Source organism: Schistocerca serialis, chromosome 3, assembly GCF_023864345.2.
Source record: "Schistocerca serialis cubense isolate TAMUIC-IGC-003099 chromosome 3, iqSchSeri2.2, whole genome shotgun sequence".
NCBI classification, from domain to species: domain Eukaryota; kingdom Metazoa; phylum Arthropoda; class Insecta; order Orthoptera; family Acrididae; genus Schistocerca; species Schistocerca serialis.
In genome coordinates, this window is record NC_064640.1 from 619,928,777 (window position 1) to 619,943,929 (window position 15,153).

A 15,153-nucleotide genomic window follows, 5' to 3' on the forward strand; every position below is an offset into this window, starting at 1 on the left:
ATATCTTATAATGCTTTATCAGTTGGCATCCTTTCATCACCTTCTGTAAAATTTAAGAAATGATGTAAAAGAGTGGATTTTTAAAGATTTGCTCTAGTATTGTAGAACTACAGGAATTATAAATATTTTCATGGGTAAGTTAGCTAAATGTTGAATGTTTTTTTCCAAATTGTAAATCTAATGAACATTTCCAAAGAAGGTGTAATGTTACATCTATCCAGGTACTATGCTTTTCATCCCCCTCTCCCCTCCAATCACCTCCCCCCCCCCCTCCTTCTCTGCTCCCTCTTAATGATAAAAATATTACATGTATTAAGAACTGATTTCAGTAACTTAAAAGCCAGCTTCTTTGTAAGAAAGATCGGCTGGGTCATGATACAGATCATAGCATTTCTTGGGTATAGTTTCAATATTAGGCAAAGCAACAAACTTAATACTGCATAATACCAAGGAATTGGCTGAAGCAAATCATGAGGAACAGTCCATATTCTGTACTTGAATTTGATAAATTAGAAAAAAAAAAAAAAAAAAAAATTCTGTGGAGTTGCTGTCAGTTTGCACCAGAAAATTCTTTCTGGTCTGCAGAAATCACATTTGGGTTTTCGCTTTTGCAATGAGTTGCCATATTCGATGAAATCTTGTAAACATGCTCTAATCACAGTGTGATTTCTAGGCTGCGACTTTTTACTTAGACAGTACTCTGATGGAAGGAGTAAAAAGGACTAGAGGAACTCCATTATATGGCATGTAGACATTGCTGCTCTAAATACCAGTAGTATGCGAGATGTGTAGTAGAACTCAGGCTGCAACATGTGCCGCTTCTGAAACTGTGTTGTGCTCTAACCTTTTAGAAATCTTAAAGCTCAAAATAATGAAGACCTCGACTTGGTCAAGGCCATCACTAATTTTCAACTCTAAAATGAGATGTATTATTTTCCACTGCTTTTTTGAAGAGGGAGAAAAAGAAAATGTCTGCCAGATTCTACAATCAGTGGGGACATTTTAGTTACTCGAGGGCACAAAGCAAGACTATGAAAGGTGGGATAACATTCCAATCTAACTGGTAGTAAAGGAAGCACTAACAAAGTTAGTAAAGTGACTGTATTTTCATGGGCACAAATCACTGAAAACTGTACACTGTAAGTGACGAGAAACATTTAATAAACTGAAATACTGAGTAGTCCAAACTCTGTAAAATAATAGGTAATGCATATAAATATTTGCATCCACATACATACTGTGCAAGACATAATGTGATGCGTGTTGGAGGCTAGATTGTACCATTGCTAATCTTTCCCTGTCCTGCTTCACTCGCAAATGGAGCAAGGGAAAAATTACTGTCTGTATGCCTTCGTACGATCCCTGATTTCTATTATCTTGTCTGCGTGGTCCATATGTGAAATGTAACTTGGAGGCAGTATAATCATTCTGCAGTCAGCAGCAAATGCTAGTTCTCTAAATTTTCTCAGTAGTGTTTTGTGAGTGTAATGTTGGCTTTAGACAAAAGGTTGTCATAAGTTGTAGAGGAGGAAGGACGGGAGCAGTTAGAGAAGTTTAGCTTGGGGGGGAGGGTGGTGGGTGTGAATAGTAACAGAGAAAGGGGTGATGAAGGCAGTGATAGAGAAGTGGTGAGTGGATAATAGAATAATTTGCCTTATGGAACTATGTATCGTCTGGTCCAGTGTAGCATCATGTTCGTAGAGCTGAAGTCACTTAACATTTGTTATTGGGATGCAGTCAACCAAGACGAAAATTGTTAATTCCTGCTGCTACTGATTTAAGTGTTCTGTTTGTAATGTATATTTGGGATGTAAATTAATTTGTGAATTATATGTCTCATCCTGTTATTTCAGCATTGGGTTGTGTTTAAAGTTGTCTCTGAAGTATTCATCCTCGTTCCGGCACTTCTAGGATTGAAAGGAAATCTGGAAATGACCCTAGCATCAAGACTTTCTACTCATGCAAACCTAGGGAATATGGACAGCCGCCAGAAACAATGGAGCCTAATTGTTGGAAACATGGCCCTTACACAGGTATAATTAAAATTTTAATTTTAACATATATATCACAAAGCTACACATTGCACTTTGTGGTTTGCATTTAGCAAGATTTTTGTGCCAGTAATAGGTGCATGCATAAATAATTGAAGTAGATGCTGTAAAGTATTTGTTTTCAACAAGCAGCAGTGAAGAACGCATTGAAGTCACACTTGTTTTGTTTCTGGAGAGGCGTTGTGGCTTAAATCTTGAAATGTCTAACAACTATTTATAATGTAGTTAAAAGTTTTTAATTGTTTAATTGAGACTGGATTTACAGCATGACTTTTTGCAGACCCTTATATTTATTCACATAGTAAAACCAGCATTTAGGGAATGATCATTTTAGGCAAGGATCCACAGGCTAACTGCTCCGAAATAGCCAAACATGATGTGCATAACATTGACTGGATTTTTTGTTCCCATAACTTTTAAATATGATGTTCTTGACACAATGTTGGATAAACATTACAATAAAACAATGAATCTGTAACTGAAGGATTTGTAGTTTTTGAAAATTGTTGTGTCCTGTTCAAGGTTTGTGTCAGTAGTGTTGTCACTGCTGATTCCTTCCCTCTTTCAAAAAAGTGCTCTCTAATCATCACAAACTTAATTGGTCATGGCTAAAAGTATAGTGCTTGTCACATTTACATATATTGATGGTAGAGAAGCCAACATTATTGGTTTATACTTGAAGGTGTCTATGATGTTTGTAACCCTTCAGGATTACAGTATTGTAAGTATTTTTGTAGCTGAAGCCAGGAATACAGGTCAGAAGGTGGGGAAGAGTGAAAATAACAAGTATAAAAGTAGGTGTACAAAGTTCTGCAATGTAAAGAATGTATTCTCAAATGATTCTTTTGTGTAGATACCAGTACATGAAATCTATAGTAGTTTGTCAATCAGTTATTATGCAAATGATAACTATACAAACTACACTGATGCTGAATGGCAAGATTAAACTGACCACAGAGTGAAACATGGGGCTGCTGTTCGTCAGGAAGGTCTGAAAATTACAGTAGATTCACTCACGATAAACAGAATTATAGAGTTTGTTTCAAGCAGAAATCCTACATTGATATCCTGTAAATGACACCAATTTGGAAGCTAATGTGAGTTTTGAAGAGTTGGAAGTTATGCGAACAGTACATATACAAGAGATAAATGTGGTTAATAGAAAATATTTGGTGGTAGCAATGCTATAAAAAAAATAGAATGGGAAGAAAAGATGGCTATAATGAACATATTGCTTTTTTCCATCAAAATTTCAGAATTGCCAATGTTTAGAGTGTTTAGAGAGGGTAATCACCTCAGCATCTCACTAGGTAAAGACTGACAGATTAACTGTAAGCATTGGGAATTTGTGAAAAGAAAGTAAGATTTTTATAGTGTTTCACTTTCCAAGTACAAAGAAAAGTTCGTTATGCAGACTACGTATTGGGCACATTTTTAGGGTTGTGACCTATAGGTTCAGTACCTGTGTTAGCAACGTGGGATAATGGAACGAAATAGAATTCTGCACTTTTTGTGTATGTGTGCAACATTTCTATATGTTAATGAGTTTGAAAATTGTGCTTGTAATATCAGAACCATTTTAAAAACAGGGAAAGGGGGAGGGGGGATGTGGCTCAATGCAGCTGTAGCTATATTAAATATAAATGTCACCTATATATGGTGCCAAATAGTAAGCCTTATAGGAAGATCAGACAATATTGGCCTTTGGTGTTTTGGAGGTAACTTACCATTATAGCAATATTATTTATTCTGTTTTACCCACAGTTCAATCTACTGCCGCGTGCCTCGAGTGTGAAGAAGTAGCAGAATTAATGCCTCCTATAATACCCCATTGCAACTTCTATTTAGATTAGATTAATTTTAATTAGGTAGGAAATTATACATAGAACTTTATTAGTAGAGGCGGATTCTTGTAATATTTGCAAGTTGTTCATAATCAAAATTTTGATGGCAGCTGTGGTGGTGGTTATTGTTGTTGCTTTAGTGATAGTGTGTGAATGACTTCACATAGCATATATTCATATCATATATTTGAAGTATCATCTTCTCACATCTCATACATTTTGTGAATTTAGACTTTCCTGGCATATATTACTGATGGAAAAAGCTATCTGGTTTCCAGCTGGATGGCAGTGTTGAGACACTGCGGTGATGTTTATTCTCATCATCTTTTTGGTGAAGTGTCAACATGTTACCCATGTCTCTATATTTATATGCAAGAAACAGCTGTGGACACCAAGGTCTTGAGCAGTTGTCTGGCAGGGAACAGTATCTGGGTATGGTGGGGTTGGGAAAGGTGTGCTGGGTTTGGGCTAGAAGCTGTGCTCAAATCTCTGGATGAGCACTCTTTATCAACCTAGTGTGCTGTCCACTGATAGGTCCACTCTCGGCTTATAGTCACTAACATGGCATTCCACGTCAATCTTATTTGACAACTTTCCATCTATTGGCAAGATTAATGTAGAGTCTTATTTCCACACATTCCTTTATTATGCTTTCTCATTAGCCATTGACTCAGTGTAGCAAATTTATTTTCTCTAAATCAAGTGTATGTCCAACAGTATGAAATGTTATTCCATCCCAGATTTTACATTGTTCAAATCTGTCTTTCATTTAGGCTGTACTTTGGCGCTGCTGATCTTTCTTCACAGTGTTATACAGATGCAGTGTTGCATTTGCCCAATGTACTGGTTGCCACATTCACACGAGGTGCGATATATCCCTGATACGTAAAGTTTCAGGTGAGTCCTTTACAGAGCCAAGAAAATCATTTGTCCCCTGCTGTGGTTGGAAGTTGATTCTGATGTTATATTTTCCAAGCAACATGACAATCTTGGCCAAGTGTGTCGCTATATAGGGAAGAAAAGTAAATTTCGTATCTCCTTACTCTTCTTCCTAGATTGCTGCATCTTTTATTTCCTTGAACACACTTCTAAGCTGGCCTTCACTCTGTTTATTTTGAAAAATCACGTTCTCAAGACATTTTAGCTTTATTTTCCATGGCTTGTGCCCATTGACCAGGATTGTTAGCACTTAAAATGAGAGCCAGATAATGGGAGTTTGATACACGTAGGCATAGGTCTGCATGGATCTTCTTCCCACAGCCTTCATGGCCTAGTGTACCTTCATCTTTCAGGACATCCATTCTCTTCTGGTTCTATTGTGAAGGTAGTGTTCGGATGGATGCTGTTGAAGTGATGCAAAAACTTATCTAGCACCTCTATACCATGATCTGACACCATACTGGTCATTGTTGTAACAGCAGTAGTGCGTAGGTTTTAGCCAGGCAGTTTGAAGTGCTACCACCTCAAAGTGTTCCATTTAAAAAAAATGATATTCCTAGGGGAAAGGAGAGATTGTGTAACTGCTCCATCTCTTGTTTCATAAAACTCCCATTGTGCTTGAAGTAGGTGGTGGGTATTGCATGTTCAGACAGTTTTATTCTTTGCTTCTTCAAGATTCTTTGGCACACCTGGTGCATTACTTCAAACTGCAGTTTTGTGAAAAGTGGTGTTATCCTTCTCTAATTGCATGTGGTGTATGTAGCAAAGATTGTGAAGCTGCATAGGAAACATAACATCAAAACCATTTTCCAGCCTCCATCTAAGATGAAAGATGGTCTTCGTCTGCAAAAGACCCACGGATACTTAAAATAACAGGGATTCGTAGCATCCCATGTGGATGTGGCCTCCAGTGTGTAGGACAAATGCAGTGTTGTGTCTCTAACCCCAAGAGAGCCATCTGAACTAGCTCCTTCTGCTGTGAGGTGATTTTGACCAGTAGATATCCCTGTTGCCAGACTTACCTGTTTCCCCGTTTTCTGCCTTGACTTTTTCTGTATCTAATTATCCTGAGATGTGGGAGTAACAGACTACTCCTTCTGTTCTCTTGAGCCCTATCTTTGAGGTGACGGGAGTCTTTTTACCCCTTTTGCTGAAAGACTGTCTTTCTTGGAGCTATTAGGTCAAGACATTTTTATTCCCTCCATTTATGTTATGGAAGTCATTCTTTGCCTTCCTTTTCTTTTTTTTCTCTGAGAAGTTTCTTCCTCAGAGCCCCAGACAAGAATTTGATCCTGATGTAGTCCAATTTCAGTCAAGTTTTTCATTTTTTGGACTGTATCATGCAATCCAGTTGCTGAAATGGCTTTCATTAGTTCCAAGCCTGATGTTTGTATATTTGAAGTGTCATAAAAGTCCACCAATTTTTGAGCTGTTTCTATTGTTCTTCATTCTGATCCCAGGAGAATTGGGGATATATCAGATGGTGTCCCACACCAGTGTAAGGTTAATTGCTCAAGGAGATTGCCCAGTATCCCTGATGCTGTCTTCATGTAACATCTTCCCATGTGCCATGCACTTGTCAGCACATACTGTCACGCCTTGTGTTGGGTACCTGGGGCTTGTGGAAGGGCTATGGAAATGGATGTGGGAATAGATGGGGCACTGCAGGCTGTGCTGTGTCAGGTTTGTTTGCTGAGTGAGACCTGTCCAGCTAGGGAGTTCTTGCCAGTAGCTACACTACTTCTGATACAGCCCTCAGCTTCATGCAAACCTCTCCACCTGCATGGCCAGTGCTATGATAGGGGGAGTCCCCTGTAGAGATAATTACTTTTTCCATTTGTGCGATTATGCGCAGTTATCAGACTGATATCAATGTTTCCAATTCCTTATACTGTTCTTCCCAACACACACACACACACACACACACACACACACACACACACACATTGTGTTGTTTGTCGGAATCATGTGTGTCAATCCAAATGAAGTGGTCCAATAAAAATTAAGTTGGTTGCTTTACCATTTTTAAATATTTTAATTTTTTATATGTGATTACCCTACAATTGAGAAGTTCGAAACAGTTTTTAAAAAAATTTTACCTTTCACCTTTACTAAATGGCGGCCATTTTCGTTTGTAAGCGCACGACGATGTTTCAGTTTAGAGATGTTAGCAAAAATATGAATATCTCTGCGCTGAGTTAAGTTACAACATTGCAATAGACACGATTTTTTTTAGAAAAGTGTTCTCTACAACATTGTCAATTACACAAAATACCGTAAATTCAAAAGTAACCAGTCAAAATGACCTCCAAAGTTTGATATCCAAATGTTCAAAAATCCACTGTTTAGGCCCAAAAATAAAAAACAAGGAGTGATTTATGAGTGTCAATTTTTTTCCTATAGTTAGATATCGTACACTACTAGCCACATGTAGAGCAAGAACACTTACAAATGTTTCCTTAATTTTTTATGAATTTTTGAAATTCGAAGATTTTCATTATTTGTAAAGTTTGGGGTTAGTTATCTCAGGTGGGACTGAATATAAAAAATATGGTTAATATAAAAATATGGTTTTTGCAGAGTTTGTACACCTGTATGATAGCAACATACTGTAAAAATTTCAACATTGATATCTGACGATACGAATTTTTGGAAGTGAGGAGTCACATTACTCAAAAACTGATCTTACATCTGTTGCCTATTCATGTGTGATATTGGTGGGATATAATCAAATATTATTGAAGTATGGATTATATACAAAAAGTGGACATATCACTGAAATTAACATTTATATTATTTTGACATACTTAAAATAAATATTTTCAATTAACATCCTTTGAGATGTGACTGTTCCTAAACCTGGTGGTGAATGTTAAGAACACTTATTTCTTCAGACAACTTCTGTGATATAGAATAAGACCTCCCAGTTGTTGTGGTAAGTTCAAGCACTAGAAGTTCCCGTAAAACATTTTTCATTGGTATCCAAACTTCGTCACTAGTAGATTTCTTGAATGATGTTCTTGGGCCAGCAGGGTGGTAAAAATGCACAAAAACGTCATTGTTTTCCAAACTTATTCGTTCAACCTCTGCAAGCCACCACTTTCCATCATACACCCATGCCACTATGTCATTCAACGTTAAAGACAGAGATGTAATTTTACTGACACAATGATCGTCATAAATTTCAGTTTCTGATGTTACATAGCATTGAACTAAGTTTTCTGCAGTGCCAAGGAATTTGTGGAAATGCCTTGTTCCTTCTATTGCTATACAGTTTTCAAATCTGGTTTGAAGTGTTGTTTTCATATGCAGAGCCAGTTCTTCTTTCTTTATCAGAAAATAGGTAATGCCTTTAATATTATCCTTGCAAAAGACATACATGTTCTGTACTGTGAGAATTTGGTCTGTGGTTGGCCTTTGATGGCTGGCTTTACTTAAATCACATTTTGTTGTACCACCTTCTCAATCACGTGCATTTTTACCATGGCAACATGCAAAGAAGTGCCATTCAGCCTCCAACCCAAAGTATACTTTGTGGTTGCACAGATTTGAAAAATTCTTTTTGTTCTTATACTGACAACCACCTCTATCTGAAAAGCATATCAGCTTCTCAACCTTGGGAAAATTGTCTATTATGTAATTTATTACATACTTCTGAAACAAGTGCAGCCAAAGTGTTGTGGTCCAAGTAGTCACTTAGAATGCAAATTGAAGAACTGCAAACTTCATGTTCTTCATTTTTAAAGTAGAGAATAAATGGATGCACTATTGCCTGGTCATTGACCCAGTGGTACCCTTGCATTGCATCCTGAATCACAAATGTAAAATTTTCTGCAAAATCATTTTAGAATCATAGTGGTGACTCTTGAGTTTTTATAAGTTATCAATTAAAGATTCCAAGTAATCTTCCTGAGATTTAACCAATGTTATCATTTCTGCCCTATCAGTTGTGACCCAATGTTTGAAAGTAATACTGTCTGGCATTTCCTCATCATATTCGTGAAACAATTCAATAATGGTTTCCTTACCAGGGCTTTTATTACACAAACTCATCATGCAGTCACAATTGTTAATGTCACAGACCATTAAATCTTGTAACTCTTTGTAGTTAAGATCACTGAGGTTTGCACCCATAATCACCAGTTTGACATTTTGATGATATAAACAAACACACATGGAGTGTGTTGCTGAGGATCTAGCCAAAATACACCACTTAGGGCAGAGGTCACAAAATATTGACCTTCCAATTTTGCATTCAGGATGAGAATTTTTGAAAGCTACATTGAGTTCATTTAAATTTGACAGCACTAGTTGTTTATGCTTCATTATTTTAACTCCATTTATAACAACTCTTTTGCTATCTTTGCAACCTGGTCATATTCTACTGTTTTCGTCATCTTTAAAAAACTGCTGTATCTTTTTGTTTCTTCACTAATACCTACTCCTTTCTTCTTTCCTAAAACTGGAAGAATGCCTTGCTCTTTCACTAATTTTTGGGTTAGTTTAACCAAACGATGAGAAATGTTGATTTCATGAACTATTTTTTCTCTTGACCATGAGTCAGGGAGCGAACTTAAAATTTTAAAGTTTTCCTCTTTAGATGTCACTGAACATTTAATTTTTAATTTCTCTATTAAGCTCAAATATTCAGCGTCAGATGATGCTGGTGAGGGGTATTCTTCTTCTTTAGAAATAATGTTGGTATCTGTATTATTAAAGTGTGATTCCAAGTCTTTTCGAACTCTGTCTGAAATTTGTTGTACCTTATTTTCAATAGCTGCTTTTCTTTCTCTGCTACTTAATTTTATTATTTTTGAAGCAGGAGATACGTCTAACTTAGAACAAGCAAAATCCAATATGCTAACAGCTTCCTCATTAGGAATATAAATGTCATTAACAAGGTTACGTGATTGTGGTTCTGGATTTACAACAAATATTTTTGAGTAACAATTTGGGCACAGGGAATTTCCAGGAATCACATTACGTTTCACTTGGGAACCTATTTCACTCTCACATAAACCCCCAGGGGGTCCACAACTCTCTTGTGGATACGTGCGTAGCGAGCACGGGACCCCGAGCTAATGTGGCCCTCCTTCCCTTCCGGGCTGCATACCTTCCTTTTCCGCATCCTTCCCTATCCCCCGTCTTCACCCCCCCCCCCCTCCCCTCACCTCTGGCTCTTTCCTTCCCTTTCTCCCCCTCTGGGAGTATGGTTTGTGCCTACGTCCGGAGACGGACGCTTGTAAATGTAACACATTCTTCACCTTCTCTGCCTGTATGTCTTCATCCTTCCTTTGTCCTTCTCTTTTCCTTACCTCTTCTCTTTACCCTTTTCTCCGCTGTGGCGTTTGAGACCTCTCTTCTTTCCTTTCCCTTTCCTTGTTTTTCAGTTTCTCTTTCTTCCTCCCTGTGCGTGTCTGAAGGCCGACCCACGCATTTTCGTGCGTAGCCGGTGATGGGGTAACACGTAATTCCCCGCCCCGGGTAGACAGGTGGGACACGTACGTGCCCCCTGGTAATGGCCAGGCCCAGGGAGGGGTGATTACCCGAGCTGATACCTTCAGAAAGTGCCGATTGGTCCCTCCGTCCGTTTGTCGGGAGGTATGACCTGAGGTGTGAACAATCACCTAAGGCGGGAGTGCCCTCAGAGGGGGCCCCCACAAGGGAGGAGTGCGCCATCGGAGATGCCGGTAATCATGGTGGATTCTTCCGCAATGGTTTCCTCACCTTCCACTATGTCTGCTCACAAGCGTAAGTTCGCTGAGTCTCAGCCACAGACAGTTCTTCCATCGTTGCCACAGTTCCTTGTTGTTTCTCGGTCTGATGAAGGTCACGACTTCTCCACAGTCAACCCTTTCATTATTCAGAAAGGTTTCGACGCAATTGCAGGTCCTGTAAAGTCTTGTTCCAGATTACGGAATGGCACATTGTTGTTAGAAACAGTCAGTGCCCTCGAGGCACAAAAATTGCTGCGTACTTCACTTCTCCACACCTTCCCTGTCCGGGTGGAACCGCACCGTACTTTAAATTCCTCGCGTGGAGTCGTTTATACACGCTCCCTCGATGGATTGTCTGACGACGAAATTCAGCACTACCTGTCTGACCAGGGCATAACGGCTGTTCATAGAGTTATGAAAAGGGTTGACACGAACATCATTCCAACCCGCACTGTCTTCTTGACATTTGACACAGTTCAACTCCCATCGAAAATCAAAGCAGGCTATGAGATAATTTCCGTTTGCCCTTACGTCCCAAACCCTACGCGTTGCTATCAGTGTCAGCGGTTCAATCACACCAGCCAGTCCTGTTCCAATCCAGCCAAATGTGTTGTGTGGCAAGGATGCCCATGAGGGTGCTTGTGCACCTCCATCCCCTCGCTGCATCAACTGTATGGTTGACCACGCTGCTTCCTCTCTAGATTGCCCCATTTTTAAAGACGAAAAGCTCATCCAGGAAATCAGAGTGAAGGAAAAGGTGTCGACCTTTGCTGCTCAAAAATTATTCACCAGTCGACAGCCCACCGTGCCTCAGACAGGAAAATACAGCACTGTCCTTGCTTCTCCTCGGCCAACAAAGGAGGCGGCCACGCAGAATTGCGACATCACCTTTAGTGCCACGGTCATCAGATCGGCCAGTGCAAAGATCGCCCATTCAACCTCACCACTTTCGCCTGCCCACTCTAAGGCTAAACCTTCATCGGGTACTGCTAAATCTCGAGCCCAAGAGTCAGACACCAAGACTTCGAAAAAAGAGCATACTCGTGAAGAGTTTTTACGTAACCCAACTTCACAACCATCGGTTCCTCCTCCATCTAAACATCGTATTTCCAAGAAGGCTAATAAGAAACCCAGTTCATCTCCTTCTCCGCCAAGGCGTGTCTCATCTACAGCACCACCTGGCAGAAATCGCCCTCGGCCGTCTTCTGTGTCGCTGAGGAGCACTGCTGGCGGTCGATCAACCAGCCAATCTCTGGTGGCAGGAGCTGCTCCTGAAAAACCTATGGATCAGGATCTTCTGCCTTCGGCTGAATGCCATTCCATTCTGTCGGTCGCAAGCTCTGAGCAGTCGTTGAGTTGACGGCAACCTTGGTCACATTCCTCCATTTTCTGTTCACCCTGTGTCCATTATCCACTGGAATATCCGCGGCATTCGAGCCAATCGGGATGAATTGTCGATCCTCTTACGATCCTACTCGCCGGTCATCTTTTGTCTTCAGGAAACAAAGCTGCGTCCCCATGACCGCTTTGTTCTCCCCCATTTTCAGTCCGTCCGATTTGATCTCCCCTCTGTTGAAGGCACTCCAGCCCATGGAGGACTCATGATTCTTCTCCATGATACTCTCCATTATCACCCAATCCATTTAAACACTTCCTTCCAAGCAGTCGCTGTCCGTCTTTCCCTTTCTGGATATACCTTTTCTCTTTGTACTGTATACATTCCATCGTCCACACCAATGGCACAAGCTGATCTCCTTCATCTTCTCGGTCAGCTTCCACCCCCATATTTGCTGGTTGGGGACTTCAATGCCCACCACCCGCTTTGGGGATCTCCACATCCTTGTCCACGTGGCTCACTATTGCTAGACGTCTTCCACCAAGCGGATCTAGTTTGCCTCAACACTGGGGTCCCTACATTTTTGTCTGCCTCCACGACAAATTTATCTCATTTGGACCTTTCGGTCGGTACTGTTCCGCTAGCTCGGCGCTTCGAGTGGTTCGCCCTTGATGATACACACTCGAGTGACCACTTTCCATGTGTCCTTAGACTGCAGCCTCAACTGCCCTATATGCGCCCGTGACGCTGGAAGTTTGCCCAAGCCGATTGGACACTTTTATCATCTCTAGCTACATTCGATGACCGTCACTTTCCCAGCGTCGACTATGAGGTCACACATATTACCGACGTTATTCTTACAGCTGCGGAACGTTCAATACCATGCACCTCCGAATTGCCCCGGCGCCCCCCAGTTCCTTGGTGGAACGAGGCATGCCGTGACGCAATACGTGAGCGGCGACGTGCTCTTCGCGTTTTCCGCCACCATCCTACTTTGGCCAACTGTATCCGCTATAAGCAGTTCCATGCGCGATGCCGTCGTGTCATCCGCGATAGCGAGAAGGCAAGCTGGAAATTCTTTATTAGCTCATTTAACACCTTCACTCCCTCCTCGGAAGTTTGGAGTCGGCTTCGACGGTTCTCAGGCGCGCCTAGTTTCTCCCCGGTCTCTGGGCTCACTGTCGCGTATGATACATTAGTGGACCCCGTCGCAATTTATAACTCGTTGGGTCAGCACTTTGCTGAGATTTCGAGCTCTTCAAATTACCCGCCAGCGTTTCTCCCGAAGAAACGTGCAGCGGAAGTGCAACCTCTTGCTTTCTTCTCTCAAAATCGCGAAAGCTATAATACTGTTTTCTCTATGCAGGAACTCCAACATGCACTCTCTTCTTCTCGCTCCTCCGCCCCAGGACCGGATGGTATCCACATTCAAATGTTGCTGCATTTATGAACTCATAGTCTGCGTTACCTCCTTCCCATTTATAATCGAATTTGGACCGACAGTACTTTTCCCAGACGATGGCAGGAAGCTATCGTCGTTCCTGTTCTGAAACCTGGAAAGGACAAACATCTCCCCTCTAGCTATCGCCCCATTTCTCTCACAAGTAGTGTATGTAAGGTTTTGGAGCATATGGTGAATTGCCGTTTAGCTTGGTGGCTGGAGTCCCGCAGTCTTTTAACACCTGCCCAATGCGGATTCCGAAAGCATCGTTCTGCAGTTGACCATCTTGTTTCTCTCTCCACTTATATCATGAACAATTTTCTCCGGAAACGCCAAACAGTAGCAATATTTTTTGATCTGGAGAGAGCATACGATACCTGTTGGAGGACAGGCATCCTCCGCACACTGTTCTCTTGTGGCTTTCAAGGTCGACTGCCCCTTTTTCTTCGCGAATTTATGGCAGAGCGCACATTTAGAGTGCGGGTGAACACTACTCTCTCCCGTACTTTCTCCCAAGAAAACGGGGTACCCCAGGGCTCCGTACTAAGTGTTGTACTGTTTGCTATTGCCATAAATCCAATTATGGATTGTCTCCTTCCTGATGTCTCGGGCTCCCTCTCATCGGACCAGCCTTCTTGAACGACATCTTCAAGGATGTCTCGATCGCCTCTACTCTTTGAGCACCGAAACCGGCTTCTGTTTTTCTCCCAGTAAGACCGTTTGTGTTAATTTTTGGCAACGAAAGGAGTTTCTTCCACCCTCCTTACATCTAGGACCTGTCAACCTTCCATTTTCGGACGTCGCTAAATTCTTGGGTCTTATGTTTGACAGAAAACTTTGCTGGTCCTCCCACGTTTCCTATCTTTCGGCTCGCTGTCTGCGATCGCTCAACACCCTCCGTGTCCTGAATGGTACCTCCTGGGGAGCGGACCGAGTGGTCCTTCTCCGCCTCTATCGCGCCTTAGTGCGTTTGAAATTGGACTATGGAAGCATAGTTTACTCCTCTGCTCGGCTGTCTATTCTTCGTCATCTCAGCTTTATCCACCACCGTGGATTACGTTTAGTGTCTGGAGCTTTTTACACCAGTCCTGTGGAAAGCCTTTATGCTGAGACTGCTGAACCTCCGCTGTCCAATCGGCGAGCAGTCCTTCTGAGTCGTTATGCTAGCCATCTGTCTTCCATGCCTGCTAATCCAGCCCATGACATTTTTTCGACGCCTCCTTTGATGTAGGGTATGCAGGCCGCCCCTCCTCCCTACTACCACCGGGAGTCCGCTTCCGTCAACTGCTCCATTCTCTTCCCTTCCGCTTTCCTAAAACCTTCTTGACAACTTGGGGTACAGCACCGTCTTGGCTCCGTCCCCGGATCTGCCTGCTCCGTGACCTTTGTCAATTTCCCAAGGATGGTACCCCTTCACTTGTTTATCGTCGGGCATTTTCTGCTATATGTGCACAAATGAAGGAAGCCATATTTATTTACACTGATGGCTCGAAAACATCTTTAGGTGTAGGGAGTGCCTATATTGTTGGCGACACCCCAAATCAATTTCGGCTTCCCGACCAGTGTTTGGTTTATACTGCGGAGCTTTACGCTGTTCTCCAGGCTGTCCACAACATCCGCAGGCATCAGCGGATACAGTATGTTATCTGCTCAGATTCTCTCAGCTCTCTCCTCAGTCTCCAAGCTCTTTACCCTGTGCACCCTCTGGTCCACCGGATTCAGGACTGTCTGCGCTTGCTCCACATGGGGGGCGTCTCGGTGGCGTTCCTCTGGCTCCCGGGACACGTTGGTATCTGTGGAAATGAGGAGGCTGATATTGCGGCCA

General features: G+C 41.8%; 1 protein-coding gene across 7 annotated transcripts in view; it reads left to right on the forward strand.

Moving 5' to 3' along the window:
- Positions 1-15,153, forward strand: part of LOC126470506 (solute carrier family 41 member 1-like) — a 100,558-nt gene that overhangs the window by 66,863 nt on the left and 18,542 nt on the right. For all 7 annotated transcript variants that reach the window (XM_050098401.1, XM_050098397.1, XM_050098394.1 and 4 more), the window contains one exon: positions 1,854-2,033. In XM_050098401.1, the coding sequence (XP_049954358.1) occupies positions 1,854-2,033 (180 nt within the window). The remainder of the gene's footprint in view (positions 1-1,853; positions 2,034-15,153) is intronic.